Here is an 18,555-nt window from a genome sequence, read left to right as displayed (position 1 = left end):
TACCCCCCGCAAACATCCGGTGAATTTACTAAATTACTCACGATAAACGTTCACGAAAAAACATAATTATTTTAAGAATTATAGATACAGAACTCCTCTATGCACTTGATATGTCCGATTTTAAAATAGCTTTTCGGTGAAAGCACATTTTGCAATATTCTCAGTAGATAGCCCAGCCATCACGGCTAGCCATTTAGACACCGACCAAGTTAAGCCCTGACCAAACTCCGATTTACTGTTACAAAAGTTTGATTACCTTTGTTGTCTTCGTCAGAATGCACTCCCAGGACTGCTACTTCAATAACAAATGTTGGTTTGGTCCAAAATAATCCATCGTTATATCCAAATAGCGGCGTTTTGTTCGTGCGTTCAAGACACTATCCGAAGTGTAAATAAGGGTCACGAGCATGGCGCAATTCGTGACAAAAGATTTCTAAATATTCCATTACCGTACTTCGAAGCATGTCAACCGCTGTTTAAAATCCATTTTTATGCCATTTTTCTCGTAAAAAAGCGATAATATTCCGACCGGGAATCTGCGTCTAGGTAAACAGACGAACGAAAACAAAGCATTCTGTCGACGCGGGCACGCGCCTGAGTCTCACAGTACTGTAACCAGCCACTACCCAAACGCGCTACTTTGTTTCAACCAGAGCCTGCAAAGCCACGATTCAGCTTTTTGCCGCCTTCTGAGAGCCCATGGAAGCCGTAGGAAGTGTCACGTAACAGCAGAGATCCTCTGTAATGGATAGAGATAATGAAGAAGGGCAAGAAATTGTCAGACAGGCCACTTCCTGCATGGAATCTTCTCAGGATTTGGCCTGCCAAATGAGTTCTGTTATACTCACAGACACCATTCAAACAGTTTTAGAAACTTTGGAGTGTTTTCTATCCAAAGCTAATAATTATATGCATATTCTAGTTTCTGGGCAGGAGTAGTAACCAGATTAAATCGGGTACGTTTTTTTATCCGGCTGTGAAAATACTGCCCCCTATCCATAACAGGTTAAACAGCTTGGAAAATTCCAGAAAATTATGTCATGACTTTAGAAGCTTCTGATAGGCTAATTGACATCATTTGAGTCAATTGGAGTTGTACCAGTGGATGTATTTCAAGGCCTACCTTCAAACTCAGTGCTTCTTTGCTTGACATCATGGGAAAATCAAAAGAAATCAGCCAAGACCTCAGAAAAAAAATGTGTAGACCTCCACGAGTCTGGTTCATCCTTGGGAGCAATTTCCAAACGCCTGAAGGTACCACGTTCATCTGTACAAACAATAGTACGCAAGTATAAACACCATGGGACCACGCAGCCGTCATACCGTTCAGGAAGGAGACGCGTTCTGTCTCCTACAGATGAACATACTTTGGTGTGAAAAGTGCAAGTCAAGCCCAGAACAACAGCAAAGGACCTTTTGAAGATGCTGGAGGAAACCGGTACAAAAGTATCTATATCCACAGTAAAACGAGTCCTATATCGACATAACCTGAAAGGCCGCTCAGCAAGGAAGAAGCCACTGCTCCAAAACTGCCATAAAAAAGCCAGACTACGGTTTGCAACTGCACATGGGGACAAAGATCGTACTTTTTGGAGAAATGTCCTCTGGTCTGATGAAACAAAAATAGAACTGTTTGGCCATAATGACCATTGTTATGTTTGGAGGAAAAAGGGGGAGGCTTGCAAGCCGAAGAACACCATCCCAACTGTGATGCACAGGGGTGGCAGTATCATGTTGTGGGGGGTGCTTTGCTGCAGGAGGGACTGGTGCACTTCACAAAATAGATAGCATCATGAGGATGGAAAATTATGTGAATATATTGAAGCAACATCTCAAGACATCAGTCAGGAAGTTTGGTCGCAAATGGGTCTTCCAGATGGACAATGACCCCAAGCATACATCCAAAGTTGTAGCAAAATGGCTTAAGGACAACAAAGTCAAGGTATTGGAGTGGCCATCACAAAGCCCTGACCTCAACCCTATAGAACTTTTTTGGGCAGAACTGAAAAAGCATGTGCGAGCAAGAAGGCCTACAATCCTGACTCACTTGACCCAACTAACTGTGGGAAGCTTGTGGAAGGCTACCTGAAACGTTTGACCGAAGTTAAACAATTTAAAGGCAATGCTACCAAATACTAATTGAGTGTATGTAAACTTCTGACCCACTGGGAATGTGATGAAAGAAATAAAAGCTGAAATAAATCATTCTCTCTACTATTATTCTGACATTTCACATTCTTAAAATAAAGTGGTGATCCTAACTGACCTAAGACAGGGAATTTTTACTAGGATTAAATGTCAGGAATTGTGAAAGTGAGTTTAAATGTATTTGTCTAAGGTGTATGTAAACTTCTGACTTCAAAGGTATGTACATTAATACTACCACGTAGTCTTGTGACTATTATAATTGTTTAGGATTATTTTTGATTCATTATTATTGTTATTTTATTGAACTGAAATAATCTTTAAAAAAATTTACATTTCCATTATACACTTTATACACATTATACACACTTGTGTGTAACAGGATAAATATTAGCCCCCCTACATTTTATTATTATCATTATTATTTATCAGACACCACTTCTAAATGGACCCTAAAGCATCAGTAGTATTATCATTTTATAAGTTTACCTCCCGTTTGTGTGTGAAGTCATATTTAATATATATTCTGATACTTCAAGTTGTTTAACCCTTTACACCTGTGGGAATTGGTCTGTATGGTTAGGGCTAAATTGAAATGTTTGTTACAGTAAAATGCATGACTATGGTAGCAATTATGGTAGCAATTGAAAGTGAACAGTTTTGAGATCATGGGAAAATTATTAGACCAACGGTGAAGGCACAACTGTTCACCTTACATTTACATTTACGTCATTTAGCAGACGCTCTTATCCAGAGCGACTTACAACTTGGTGCATTCACCTTATGATATCCAGTGGAACAACCACTTTACAATAGTACATTTATATATTTTTTGGTGGGGGGGGGGGGTTTAGAAGGATTACTTTATCCTATCCCAGGTATTCCTTAAAGAGGTGGGGTTTCAGGTGTCTCCGGAAGGTGGTGATTGACTCCGCTGTCCTGGTGTCGTGAGGGAGCTTGTTCCACCATTGGGGTGCCAGAGCAGCCAACAGTTTTGACTCGGCTGAGCGGGAACTGTGCTTCCGCAGAGGTAGGGAAGCGAGCAGGCCAGAGGTGGATGAACGCAGTGCCCTTCTTTCGGTGTAGGGACTGATCAGAGCCTGAAGGTACGGAGGTGCCGTTCCCCTCACAGCTCTGTAGGCAAGCACCATGGTCTTGTAGCAGATGCGAGCTTCAACTGGAAGCCAGTGGAGTGTGCGGAGGAGCGGGGTGACGTGAGAGAACTTTGGAAGGTTGAACACCAGACGGGCTGTGGCGTTCTGGATGAGTTGTAGGGGTTTAATGGCACAGGCAGGGAGCCCCGCCAACAGCGAGTTGCAGTAATCCAGACGGGAGATGACAAGTGCCTGGATTAGGACCTGCGCCGCTTCCTGTGTAAGGCAGGGTCGTACTCTGCGAAAGTTGTAGAGCATGAACCTACAGGATTGGGTCACCGCCTTGATGTTAGCGGAGAACGACAGGGTGTGGTCGAGGGTCACGCCAAGGCTCTTAGCACTCTGGGAGGAGGACACAATGGAGTTGTCAACCGTGATGGCGAGATCATGGAACGGGCAGTCCTTCCTCGGGAGGAAGAGCAGCTCTGTCTTGCCGAGGTTCAGCTTGAGGTGGTGATCTGTCATCCACACTGATATGTCTGCCAGACATGCAGAGATGCGATTCGCCACCTGGTTATTAGAAGGGGGAAAGGAGAAGATTAATTGTGTGTCGTCTGCGTAGCAATGATTGGAAAGACCATGTGAGGATATGACAAAGCCAAGTGACTTGGTGTATAGCGAGAATAGGAGAGGGCCTAGAACTGAGCCCTGGGGGACACCAGTGTTGAGAGCACGTGGTGCGGAGATGGATTCTCGCCACGCCACCTGGTAGGAGCGACCTGTCGGGTAGCAATCCAAGAGTGAGCCGCGCCGGAGATGCCCAACTCGGAGAGGGTGGAGAGGAGGATCTGATGGTTCACAGTATCAAAGGCTGCAGATAGGTCTAGAAGGATGAGAGCAGAGGAGAGAGAGTTAGCTTTAGCAGTGCGGAGAGCCTCCGTGACACAGAGAAGAGCAGTCTCAGTTGAATGACCAGTCTTGAAACCTGACTGATTTGGATCAAGAAGGTCATTCTGAGAGAGATAGCAAGAGAGCTGGCCAAGGACGGCACGCTGAAGAGTTTTGGAGAGAAAAGAAAGAAGGGATACTGGTCTGTAGTTGTTGAGATCAGAGGGATCGAGTGTAGGTTTTTTGAGAAGGGGTGCAACTCTTGCTCTCTTGAAGACGGAAGGGACGTAGCCGGCGGTCAAGGATGAGTTGATGAGCGAGGTGAGGTAAGGGAGAAGGTCTCCGGAAATGGTCTGGAGAAGAGAGGAGGGGATAGGGTCAAGCGGGCAGGTTGTTGGCCGGCCAGCCGTCACAAGTCGCAAGATTTTATCTGAAGAGAGAGGGGAGAAAGAGGTCAAAGCATAGGGTAGGGCAATGTGAGCAGGACCAGCGGTGTCGTTTGACTTAACAAACGAGGATCGGATGTCGTCAACCTTCTTTTCAAAATGGTTGACGAAGTCATCTGCAGAGAGGAAGGAGGTGGGGGGGAGAATTCAGGAGGGAGGAGAAGGTGGCAAAGAGCTTCCTAGGGTTAGAGGCAGATGCTTGGAATTTAGAGTGGTAGAAAGTGGCTTTAGCAGCAGAAACAGAGGAAGAAAATGTGGAGAGGAGGGAGTGAAAAAATGCCAGGTCCGCAGAGAGGCTAGTTTTCCTCCATTTCCGCTCGGCTGCCCGGAGCCCTGTTCTGTGAGCTCGCAATGAGTCGTCAAGCCACGGAGCAGGAGGGGAGGACCGAGCCGGCCGGGAGGATAGGGGACATAGTCGAAGGATGCAGAAAGGGAGGAGAGGAGGGTTGAGGAGGCAGAATCAGGAGATTGGTTGGAGAAGGATTGAGCAGAGGGAAGAGATGATAGGATGGAAGAGGAGAGAGTAGCAGGAGAGAGAGAGCGAAGGTTGCGTCGGCGCAATACCAACTGAGTAGGGGCAGAGTGAGTAGTGTTGGAGGAGCGCGAGAGGGAAAAGGATACAAGGTAGTGGTCGGAGACTTGGAGGGGAGTTGCAATGAGATTAGTGGAAGAACAGCATCTAGTAAAGATGAGGTCAAGCGTATTGCCTGCCTTGTGAGTAGGGGGGGACGGTGAGAGGGTGAGGTCAAAAGAGGAGAGGAGTGGAAAGAAGGAGGCAGAGAGAAATTAGTCAAAGGTAGACGTAGGGAGGTTAAAGTCACCCAGAATTGTGAGGGGTGAGCCATCCTCAGGAAAGGAACTTATCAAGGCTGACACAAGACAGAATCGAAGCGTTACACGGTTGGTTTTATGTGAATTTTAGATTTACTGTATTTTGCCGCATTTGTTGATAACCACATCTGCAAATACTCTGGATACATTCAGTAACATGATAAGAATATTCCTGGAAAATGTGGAGTAGGTGCAACATATGACAAAAAGGGAGTGACTGAGAGGACTAACTGGTGTCTCCAAGTGGCCACACATCTCTCCAAAGTGTGTACAGTTCCTAAGTAATTGGAATGCACTTTCTTGACTCAAAGAAGATTCTTCAACTATAAGGTAATTTTTTGAGCTCCCCTAGCTGTGCTGTTGAGGAACTAGAGCCAGCACACTTGTTTTGTTTGGAACACAACCCTGCATCCCCACCCTTTCACAATTACTGTTGTTTACGCAATCCAAATACTCTCAATTTGTTTAGCTAAGTTAGAAAATACGATATTACAGATTTCACAATGCCAAAATTCTTTGGTTGTGCAAACCCACAGTTTATCAGCTGTCCAGGTGGTTGGTCTTTACATTTTGCGTTTATATTTTTTTATTTGTTAAGTGTACTGTACATATTGTCCTCTTAATGTACCGCATTTCCCTAACTCAGGCTAACATTTTTTTGCAAAAGTAGCCCAATTAGCGGGAGGGACAAGGGCAATTACTTGTCCCGCGAGGTGCCCACGTTCAAAACGGATGCCAGTCAAAATCCATACAGCGGTGGGAAGCGCAGAGCCAGAGCTCTGACGTCATGTATAGCATGTTGCTGTACAGCAACTGCGTTCCAATTTAGACGTTTATTTGTGCCAAAATTTGCCATTTTCAACTGTTCTACGAGTACGAGTGTAAAGGGTAAAAAAAGTTTGCATTTTATCAGCCTTTTGTTGTTGTAATTTGCCTGCTATTTCTTGTTGTATTATTAGGCTATGTAATGTAAGGATGTGTCTTCATTTAAAATACGTACTGTATTTGTATGTGCATCTAGTTTTTACTGACATTTATGTCTGTTTGTGTGTGAGTGTGTATGCCTATCTCTGTTTTGTGTGTGTGTGTGCCAGGTTTGTGTGTGTGTCTGTGTAACACAACCATAGAGTGAGTGGAGTACACGGCTCACTAACACGGCCCCACAGTGCCAACTCATCATTCCATATACCCATGCTGACTCCCCTCCCTGTCACATCACAAATAAACACAATTTATAACTTTTAACTGTCAACAACAACATCAAAAACAATGTTTCATGCCATAGGCAAGCTCTCCCCTAGCTCATGGGCTTTGTGGGAAATTCATTAACTATTTGTCGCTCAATCCCATTCTCTAGTGAGAACCAGTGATCATAGCCTCCCCATCGCAATGGATAGGAGGAGTGATTATTTGATGGATATATTGAAGTAGGGAGTTGGAGACTGCGTGAAGGTGCACACCCCAAATGAAGCACCCTCTCCCCTCCTGTTAGTTGGAAACAGTATTGACAGGGTAAAGCCCCTGGAGTTTTCTGTATTGGGTTTCTGTTGGGGGCCTTGTGTAAGCCAGGCTTTGGGGGAATGGAAGGGATAGGTCCAAGAGTCAGAAGAGCCTAAATCAATTGACAAAAAGATGAGAACAGAACATCATACACTCCTCATTTAGGCTAGAAATTCTTGAGGCTAATCATTTGTGGCGTATGTCAATGGGTTAAAAAAAGTACTCAGTCACACAATACAGATTACCTCGTGTTACGTTGTGCCACAGATTATATATATATATTTTTTATATCTTTCTGCATTGTTAACAAAGCAAAGAGTAATTAAATTATGCTAGCCTGAAAGGCCCTGAGTGAATGGGTCATCATTCTGTGATTGGATCCAATGGTCTCCAATTTACAGGGTGTAGGGTTGCGATCCCTCCCTCCTGAGTCTCCAGAATTTATCTGTTTTTGGAAGACAATATTTTTTTAAATATAATTTCCATGGAAAAGGAGGTGTGGGGGTGCTTTGCTGGTGACACTGTTAGTGATTTATTTAGAATTCAAGGCACACTTAACCAGCATGGCTACCACAGCATTCTGCAACGATACACCATTCCATCTGATTTCTGCTTAGTGGGAATATCATTTGTTTTTCAACAGGACAATAACCCAATACACCTCCAAGCTGTGTAAGGGCTATTTGACCAAGAAGGAGATTGATGGAGTGCTGCATCAGATGACCTGTCCTTCACAATCACCTGACCTCAATCCAGTTGAGATGGTTTGGGATGAGTTGGACCGCAGAGTGAAGGAAAAACAGCCAACAGGTGCTCAGAATATGTTGGAACTCCTTCAGGACTGTTGGAAAAGCATTCCAGCTGGTTGAGAGAATGCCAAGATTGTGCAAAGCTGTCATCAAGACAAAGGGTGGATACTTTGAATATAAAATACGTTTTGATTTGTTGAACACTTTTTTACTACTTGAATGCATGTGTGTTATTTCATAGTTTTGATGTCTTCACTATTATTTTACAATGTAACAATAGTACAAATAAAGAAAAACCCTTGAATGAGTATGTGTCCAAACCTTTGTCTGCTACTGTATAGACAAAAGTATGTGGACACCCCTTCAAATAAGTGGATTCGGTTATTTCAGCCACACCCGTTTCTCACAGATGTATAAAATTGAGCACACTGCCATGCAATCTCCATAAACAAACATTGTCAGTAAAATGGCCTCACTGAAGAGCCCAGTGAATTTCAATGTGTCACCGTTATAGGATGCCACCTTTCCAACAAATCAGTTTGTCAAATTTCTGCCCTGTTAGAGCTGCCCTGGTCAACTGTAAGGGCTGGTAATGTGAAGTGGAAATGTCTAGGAGCAACAACAGCCTAGCTACGAAGTGGCCTCACAAGCTAACAGAACTGTACCGGCGAGTGCTGAAGCGCTTAGCGTGTAAAAATAGTCTGTCCTCGGTTGGAACACTCACTACCAAGTTCCAAACTGCCTCTGGAAGCAACGTCAGCACAATAACTGTTCGGGAGCTTCATGAAGTGAGTTTTCATAGCCGAGCAGCCATACACAAGCCTAAGATCATCATGCGCAATACCAATAGTCAGCTGGAGTGGTGTACAGCTTGCCACCATTGGACTCTGGAGCAGTGGAAATGCGTTCTCTGGAGTGATGAATCACGCTTCACCATGTGGCAGTCCGACTGACGAATCTCCAGCTAGTAGAGGGTTGGCCTGAGCTGTTGTTTTTTTATTTATCTGGGCAAGTTAGTTAAGAACAAATTCTTATTTACAATGACGGCACAGGAACAGTGGGTTACACATAACTGCCTTGTTCAGTGACAGAACGACATTCTCTCTCTCATATATATATATATATATATATATATATATATATATATATACACATTTCTCCCCTCTGCCTTCACCTGTCTCTTGTTTCTCCGGCCCATGCCCTGTTATATGGTGTGGCGCAGTTATTACTTAGAATTAAAGTATAGGCCCCTTTAGATCTATAAATGATCTCTCTCCCCCTCCCTCCCTTCCTCCACAGGAAACTCTTCAGACAGTCCCCAAGTTCTGCTTCCCCTTCAGTGTGGACAGGTATGTTTGTTCTAAAGCACACACACACTCCCCTCTTGTTGTTTGTAATGCCACACAACCGGTTTTTGGAGAGTTTAACCTCTCTGGGCTAGGTGGCGCCAAATCGTCCCACCTACGCAACAGCCAGTGTAATCCCGTGGCGCGATTTTCAAATACCTTAGAAATGCAATTACTTCAATTTCTCAAACATATGACTATTTTACAGCATTTTAAAGACAAGTCTCTCGTTAACCTTTTGGGGCTAGGGGGCAGTATTTTCACGGCTGGATAAAAAAACGTACCCGATTTAATCTGGTTACTAATCCTACCCAGTAACTAGAATATGCATATACTTATTATATATGGATAGAAAACGCCCTAAAGTTTCTAAAACTGTTTGAATGGTGTCTGTGAGTATAACAGAACTCATTTGGCAGGCAAAACCCTGAGACATTTTCTGACAGGAAGTGGATACCTGATGTGTTGAATTACCTTTAAGCCAATGCCATTGAAACACACAGGGGCTGATTAATGTTTTGGCACTTCCTATTGCTTCCACTAGATGTCACCAGCCTTTACAAAGTGTTTTGAATCTTCTACTATGAGATCTGACCGAACAAGAGCCTTGGAACGGTGATGGCCGATTAGACTCTGGCGCGCGAGGTCATGTTGGGTACCCTCGTTCCAAAACGTTTTAAAAGAGAATGCATTCGTCCACCTTGAATATTATTCATGTTCTGGTTAAAAAAGGCACTAATGATTTATGCTATACAACGTTTGACATGTTTGAACGAACGTAAATATATTTTTTCCCCTCGTTCATGAAGTGAAGTCCGGCGGGCTTAGATCATGTGCTAACAACACAGAGCTTTTTGGACATAAACGATTAGCTTTTTTGAACAAAACTACATTCGTTATGGATCTGGGATTCCTGGAAGTGACATCTGATGAAGAGAATCAAAGGTAATGGATTATTTACATAGTATTTTCGATTTTAGATCTCTCCAACATGGCCGTTTGTCTGTATCGCAAAGCGTATTTTTCTGGGCGCAGTGCTCAGATTATTGCAAAGTGTGATTTCCCAGTAAGGTTATTTTTAAATCTGGCAAGTCGATTGCGTTCAAGAGATGTAAATCTATAATTCTTTAAATGACAATATAATATTTTACCAATGTTTTCTAATTTTAATTATTTAATTTGTGGTGCTGACTTGACTGCCGGTTATTGAAGGGAAACGATTTCCTGAACATCAACGCCATAGTAAAACGCTGTTTTTGGATATAAATATGAACTTGATAGAACTAAAAATGCATGCATTGTCTAACATAATGTCCTAGGAGTGTCATCTGATGGAGATTGTAAAAGGTTAGTGCATCATTTTAGCTGGTTTTATGGTTTTGGTGACGCCTGTCTTTGAATTGACAAAACATTACACACAGCTATTGTCAATGTACTCTCCTAACATAATCTAACTTTATGCTTTCGCTGTAAAAACTTTTAGAAATCGGACAACGTGGTTAGATTAAGGAGATGTTTATCTTTCAAAGGGTGTAAGATAGTTGTATGTTTGAAAAATTTGAATTTTGACATTTATTTGGTTTCAAATTTGCCGCTCTTGAAATGCACCTGCTGTTGATAGGGTGCACCACGGGTGGCACGCTAGCGTCCCACATAGCCCCAAGACGTTAATCTAACCACACTGTCCGATTTCAAAAATTCTTTACAACGAAAGCAAAACATTAGATTATGTCAGCAGAGTACCCAGCCAGAAATAATCAGACACCCATTTTTCAAGCTAGCATATAATGTCACAAAAACCCAGAAGACAGCTAAATGCAGCACTAACCTTTGATGATCTTCATCAGATGACACACCTAGGACATTATGTTATACAATACATGCATGTTTTGTTCAATCAAGTTCATATTTATATAAAAAACCAGCTTTTTACATTAGCATGTGACGTTCAGAACTAGCATACCCCCCGCAAACCTCCGGTGAATTTACTAAATTACTCACGATAAACGTTCACAAAAAACATAAAATAATTGTTAAGAATTATAGATACAGAACTCCTTTGTGCAATCGAGGTGTCCGATTTTAAAATAGCTTTTCGGTGAAAGCACATTTTGCAATATTCTGAGTACATAGCCCAGCCATCACGGCTAGCTATTTAGACACCCACCAAGTTTAGCCCTGACCAAACTCCGATTTACTATTACAAAAGTTTGATTACCTTTGATGTTCTTCGTCAGAATGCACTCCCAGGACTGCTACTTCAATAACAAATGTTGGTTTGGTCCAAAATAATCCATCGTTATATCCAAATAGCTGCGTTTTGTTAGTGCGTTCAAGACACTATCCGAAGTGTAAATAAGGGTCACGAGCATGGCGCAATTCGTGACAAAAAAATTCAAAATATTCCATTACCGTACTTCGAAGCATGTCAACCGCTGTTTAAAATCAATTTTTATGCCATTTTTCTCGTAAAAAAGCGATAATATTCCGACCGGGAATCTGCATTTAGGTAAACCGAGGAAAGAAAATAAAGCATTCGGTCGACACGGGCACGCGCCTAAGCCCACAGTACTCTGATCGGCCACTTGCCAAACGCGATAAAGTGTTTCAGCCAGAGCCTGCCTCGATATCCTTCAGCTTTTTCCCGGGCTCTGAGAGCCTATGGGAGCCGTAGGAAGTGTCACGTTATTGCAAAGATCCTCAGTCTTGAATAAAAAGAGCCAAGATAAAACAACTTGTCAGACAGGCCACTTCCTGCATGGAATCTTCTCAGGTTTTGGCCTGCCATATGAGTTCTGTTATACTCACAGACACCATTCAAACAGTTTTAGAAACTTTAGGGTGTTTTCTATCCAAAGCCAATAATTATATGCATATTCTCTTTACTGGGCAGGAGTAGTAACCAGATTAAATCGGGTACGTTTTTTATCCAGCCGTGTCAATACTGCCCCCTAGCCCTAACAGGTTAAGGTCCAAGCCCCCCCCCCCCTCCCCTCATCACACACACACACACACAGACAACACCCTCTAGGGTAGTCTTGTCTCTTTACAGTGTGATTCACCAAACCCAGCTGGTGGCTAGGCTCTCTCCTGTTCCCCCACTTTAAAATTACGATTACACCCTTTTTGTGTAAGAGCTGTTTGAAAAAAATGCCTGGAATATCAGTGTGATCAGGTGGGTTGGTGTTTTTGGCCCGTCGCATAACATGACACGGCAGTCTGATTATTATATTTTGATGACAAAACAAAGTAGCCTATACACCTATGGAAGTTTGTATAAAATGACTATAGTTCAACAAGAGAATTTCTAAGTCTGATGGCTCACGTGACTTAACTCAACAGCTACACAGTAACTTGCCCTATTCTGCTAGCTTGACAGTTATCAACCTACAGCAAGAGAGGTGGTTAGGTTACTTTCAAACTCAAAGTTCTCACATGTACAGAGGCTCTATTTAGATTTTAGTCATTTAGCAGACGCGCTTATTCAGAGCGAATTACAGTTAGTACATTCATTTATAATAGCTAGGTGGGACAACCACATATCTCAGTCATATTAAGTACATTTGTCCTCAAAGTAGCTATCAGCAGTCAGTGCTAGTAAGGGGGAAAAAGGTTAAGTGCGAGTGTTAGTTCACAAAAGCTTTTTGTTTTATTTTATTATTATTTTCATGGGGGCGGGGTGAGGAGGGGGTGCAACAGGCTGGTGCTGTGGGATTTTTAAAATACTCTTTGAAGAGGTAGGGTTTCAGATGTTTTCGGAAGATGGGAAGACCTCTGCTGTTCTAGTTTCAGGGTAATGCTGGTTCCACTATTGTCGTGCCAGGACAGCGAAGCAGGAGCTGCCACCCTGTAGGGGTGGGAGGGCCACGAGACCAGAGGTCTTGGGGTGTAGGGTTTGAGCATACCCTGAAGGTAGGGAGGGGCAGTTCCTCTTGCTGCTCCATAGGCAAGTACCATGCTCTTGTAGTGGATCCAAGCTTCTACTGGAAGCCAGTGGAGTGTGGAGTCTCCACACACTATTCTATAACCAGCATCATTACAAAGTGAACACTTCTCTGTGCTAGTGTAGTCCCTGAGTGTTATCGCCATCTACAGGAGGTATAATAAAACACACACATTGACTGTGCTCACTCCAGATAACAGGGAGGCAGCGAGGGGGATGAAAGTGGTGTGTGTGAAGCAGTTTGACATTTCCTCCTGTGTTTGTCTCTCTCTCATGTTGAGAAACATTGTTTATACTGCCAATGACCGGGGGGGCTTGGCTATCATCTCCACACACACACACACTGACCCAGCCTTTGGTGACACGAGAGCATGCCCATTATTCTGACCTCTTGTCACACGGGAGAGAGAGGCTGCCCGCTAGGCTTCTACAGTCACTTCAGAAAGCATTCACATCCATTGAATGTTTCCACATGTACAGCCTTAATTTAAAATGTATTACATTTTGATGTTTTGTCACTGGCCTACACAAAATACCACACAATGTCAAAGGGAAATTATGTTTTTGGACATTTTTACAAATTAATTAAAAATTAATAGCTGAAATGTCTTGAGTCAATATTTATTCAGCCACTTTGTTATCCTCTCTGGGCTAGGTGGGACGTTTGCGTCCCACCCTAGTCAACAGCCAGTGGAATCCCGTGGCGCGATATTCAAATACGTTAGAAATGCTATTACTTCAATTTCTCAAACATATGACTATTTTACACCATTTTAAAGACAAGACTCGTTAATCTAACCACACTGTCCGATTTGAAAAAGGCTTTATAACGAAAGCAAAACATTAGATTATGTCAGCAGAGTACCCAGACAGAAATAATCAGACACCCATTTTTCAAGCTAGCATATAATGTCACAAAAACCAAAATCACAGCTAAATGCAGCACTAACCTTTGATGATCTTCATCAGATGACACTCCTAGGACATTATGTTATACAATACATGCATGTTTTGTTCAATCAAGTTCATATTTATATCAAAAACCAGCTTTTTACATTAGCATGTGACTAGCATTCCCACCGAACACTTCCGGTGAATTTACTAAATTACTCACGATAAACGTTCACAAAAAACATAACAATTATTTTAAGAATTATAGATACAGAACTCCTTTATGCAATCGCGGTGTCCGATTTTAAAATAGCTTTTCGGTGAAAGCACATTTTGCAATATTCTGAGTAGATAGCCCGGCCATCACAGGCTAGCTATTTTGACACCCACCAAGTTTGGTACTCACCAAACTCAGATTTACTATAAGAAAAATTGGATTACCTTAGCTGTTCTTCGTCAGAATTCACTCCCAGGGCTTCTACTTCAACAACAAATGTTGGTTTGGTTCCAAATAATCCATAGTTATATCCAAATAGCGGCGTTTTGTTCGTGCGTTCAAGACACTATCCGAAGGGTGACGCGCCGGCTCATAACGTGACAAAAAATTCCAAAATATTCCATTACCGTACTTTGAAGCATGTCAAACGCTGTTTAAAATCAATTTTTATGCGATTTTTTCTCGTAAAATAGCGATAATATTCCGACCGGGAGTCGTTGTTTTCGTTCAAAGACTGAAAAAGTAACATGGACTCTTCACGTGCACCGCGCACCCGTCTCATTGTTTTCAGATCGACCACTTACCAAATGCGCTACTGTTTTTCAGCCAGTAACTGCAGAGTCATCATTCAACGTTCTGGCGCCTTCTGAGAGCCTATGGGAGCCTTAGAAAGTGTCACGTTATAGCAGAGATCCTCTGTTTTGGAAAGAGATGACAAAGAAGGCCAAGAAATGGTCAGAGAGGGCGCTTCCTGTTTGGAATCTTCTCAGGTTTTGGCCTGCCATATGAGTTCTGTTATACTCACAGACACCATTCAAACAGTTTTAGAAACTTTGGGGTGTTTTCTATCCAAATCAAGAAATTATATTGCATATTGCATATTCTAGTTACTGGGCAGGAGTAGTAACCAGATTAAATCGGGTACGTTTTTTATCCGGCCGTGCAAATACTGCCCCCTATCCCCAACAGGTTAAGGGAAGCTAAATGCTTTCTTGGGTGAATAAATTAAACTATCTCCAGTAGGCAAATCATTGAGTGTGAAAGGTATTACTGTATTGCATTATATTGTATTATATGGACCAGAAATATGCACATCTTTCAAACCATGATAAAGCAGACGAGAACATGCAGTAAATAGAAATGCCGCCAACAGAGAGGGCTGCCTCGCTTCGAGTCCTTAGGATTTCGTTTTTTATGTATCATTTCTTACGTTGTTAGCCCAGAAAATCTTAAGTGTTATTACATACAGCCGGGAAGAACTATTGAGAAAGGGGGATGTGTCTTCTGCATTTAACCCAACCCCTCTGAGTCAGAGAGGTGTGAGGGGCTGCCATAATTGACATCCACCTCTTCGGCACCCGGGGAGCATGGTACTTGCCTACGGAGCAGCAAGAGGAACTGCCCCTCCCTACCTTCAGGGTATGCTCAAACCCTACACCCCAAGACCTCTGGTCTCATGGGCCTCCCACCCCTACAGGGTGGCAGCTCCTGCTCCTGCTCCGCTGTCCTGGCACGACAATAGTGTAACCAGCTTTACCCTGAAACCCTGCCTTGCTCAGGCAGAACGACAGATTTTTACCTTGTCTGCTCGGGGATTCGAATGAGCAACCTTTCGGTTACTGGCCCAAAGCTCTAACCACTAGGGTACCTGCCTACCTATTGGTAGGCGTCAACTTACCAGCACTACGACCAGGAATACGACTTTCCTGAAGCGGATCCTTTGTCCGCACCACGCAGGGCATTTGAACTGATTCCAGAGCAGACCTAAAACAACGTTGCCGAAGAGGGTGTCGGAGCAGTCTTCTAGTCAGACTTCGGAGGCACGCACACCACCCACCGCTTCCGAGTACATTACTCGCTAATGTGCAGTCTCTAGATAACAAAGTTGCCAAAATAAGGGCAAGGGTTGCTTTCCAGAGAGTCATCAGGGATTGTAACATACTCTGTTTCACGGAAACACGGCTCTCTCGGGATATGCTGTCGGAGTCGGTACAACCACCTGGATTCTCAGTGCATCGGGCCGACAGGAATAAACATCTCTTTGGGAAGAAGAAGGGCGGGGGTGTATGTTTCCTGATTAACGACTCATGGTGTAATTGTAACAACATACAGGAACTCAAGTCCTTTTGTTCACCTGACCTAGAATTCCTCACAATCAAATGCCAACCGTATCTCCCAAGAGAACTCTGTTCGGGTGTTGTCACAGCCATGTATATCCCCCTCAAGCCGATACCACGACGGCCCTCAAGGAACTTAACTGGATTTTATGCAAACTGGAAACCATATATCTTGAGGCTGCATTCATTGTAACTGGGAATTTTAACCTCTCTCGGGGAGGTGGGACGCTATCGTCCCACCCACGGTTCACACTATTCAACAGCCAGGGAAAAATCGGAGCACCAAATTCAAAACCACAAAATGTCATAATTCAAAGTTCTCAAAGATAGGACTATTTTACATATACATACACTTCTCCTGAATCGAACCACGTTGTCCGATTTCAAAAAGGCTTTACAGCGAAAACAAAACATTAGATTATGTTAGGACAGTACATAGACACAAATAACCACACAGCCATTTTCCAAGCCACTAGATGCATCACAAATACCCAAAACACAGCTAAATGAAGCACTAACCTTTGACGATATTCATCAGATGACACTCCTAGGACATCATATTACACAATACATGCATTTTTTTGTTCGATCAAGTTCATATTTATATCCATAAACCCCACTTTGCATTGGCGCGTGACGTTCAGAAAATATTTTTCCTCCAATACTGCCGGTGAATCAGCACAACAATTTACAAAAATACTTGTCATAAACGTTGATAAAATATTAAACTGTCATTCAAAGAATTATAGATGAACATCTCCTTTATGCTAACGCTGTGATAGATTTCAAAAAAGCTTCAAGAGGAAAGCACACTTTGCAATAATCTGAGTACTGCGCTCAGAAAAATACACTAGGCAATACAGATACCCACCATTTTGGAGTCATCTAAAATATTAAATAGCATTAGAAATATTCACTTACCTTTGATCTTCATCAGAAGGCACTTCCAGGAATCCCAGGTCCACAACAAATGTTGTTTTGTTCGATAAAGTCCATAATTTATGTCCAAATAGCTCCTTGTTGTTAGCGCGTTCAGTTAGCTACTCCAAGTGTAGGAAGTGCGCGGAAAATGTCACGACGAAAAGTAAAAAAAGTTATATTTATGTTCGTTCAAACATGTCAAACGTTGTATAGCATCAATCTTTAGGGCCTTTATAACGTGAAAATTCAGTAATATTCCACCCGGACGATTCCATTGTCTTGAAAAACGTTTTGGAACACAGCTACCTCTCACGTGAAAGCGCGGCAATGAAGTGATGTCCTTCCCTGGGTCACCAAATTCCCCACCTTCTTGTTCGCTCTCTGTTCATCATAGACCCCTCAAACAACTTTCTAAAGACTGTTGACATTTAGTGGAAGCCTTAGGAAGTGCAAAATTAACCCTAACTCACTGTGTGTTCGATTGGCAATGACTTGAAAGGACTACAAGCACCAGAATTCTCACTTCCTGGTTCGATTTTTCTCAGGTTTTTGCCTGCCATATGAGTTCTGTTATACTCACATACATCATTTAAACAGTTTTAGAAACTTCAGAGTGTTTTCTATCCAGATCTACTAATAATATGCATATTCTTGTTCCTGGGCCCCGAGTAGTAGGCTGTTGAATTTGGGTTCGTTTTTCATCCGGCCGTGAAAATACTGCCCCCTACCCTAGAAAAGTTAACAAAGCAAATTTGAGGAAAAGTTTTTCTAAATTCTATCAGCATATCGACTGCTGCACTCGTGCTGGAAAAACACTCAACCATTGTTACTCTAACTTCCGTGATGAATACAAGGCCCTCCCCCACCCTTCTTTTGGCAAATCTGACCATGACTCCATTTTGCTCCTCCCTTCCTATCGGCAGAACCACTGATTTGAGTGAGTTTATAAGGAAGTGTATAGGAGATGTTGTACCCACTGTGACTGTTAAAACCTACCCTAACCAGAAACCGTGGATAGGTGACAGCATTCGCACAAAACTGAAAGCGCCTACCACCACATTTAACCATGGCAAGGCGATAAGGAATATGGCAGAATACAAAAGAGTAGTCATTCCCTTACGCAAGGCAATCAAAAAAGGAAAATATCAGTATCGAGACAAAGTGTAGTCACAATTCAACAACTAAGACACCACATGTATGTGGCAGGGTCTACAGACAATCACAGACTACAAAAGAAAAACAAGCCACGTTGCGGACACCGACGTCTTGCTTCCAGACAAACTAAACATCTTCTTTGCCCGCTTTGAGGATAATACAGTGCCACCGACACGGCCAGCTACCAAGGACTGTGGGCTCTCCTTCTCCGTGGCCGACGTGAGTAAGACATTTAAACGTGTTAACCCTCGCAATGCTTCCGGCCTAAACGTCATCCCTAGCCGCTTCCTCAGAGCATGCGCAGACCAGCTG

At 42.9% G+C, this 18,555-nt stretch overlaps 1 protein-coding gene across 4 annotated transcripts in view; it reads left to right on the top strand.

Annotated features, from left to right (window-relative positions):
• Positions 1-18,555, top strand: part of LOC106562885 (DENN domain-containing protein 1A) — a 280,022-nt gene that overhangs the window by 76,025 nt on the left and 185,442 nt on the right. For all 4 annotated transcript variants that reach the window (XM_014127956.2, XM_045689822.1, XM_045689820.1 and 1 more), the window contains exon 4: positions 8,953-9,002. In XM_014127956.2, coding sequence (XP_013983431.2) covers positions 8,953-9,002 — 50 coding nt within the window. The remainder of the gene's footprint in view (positions 1-8,952; positions 9,003-18,555) is intronic.

This window comes from Salmo salar, chromosome ssa11, assembly GCF_905237065.1.
Source record: "Salmo salar chromosome ssa11, Ssal_v3.1, whole genome shotgun sequence".
In the NCBI taxonomy this organism is placed as follows: Eukaryota; Metazoa; Chordata; class Actinopteri; order Salmoniformes; family Salmonidae; genus Salmo; species Salmo salar.
The sequence above is the reverse complement of the archived record's forward strand: the minus strand, read 5'-3'. Positions and strand labels throughout refer to the sequence as shown.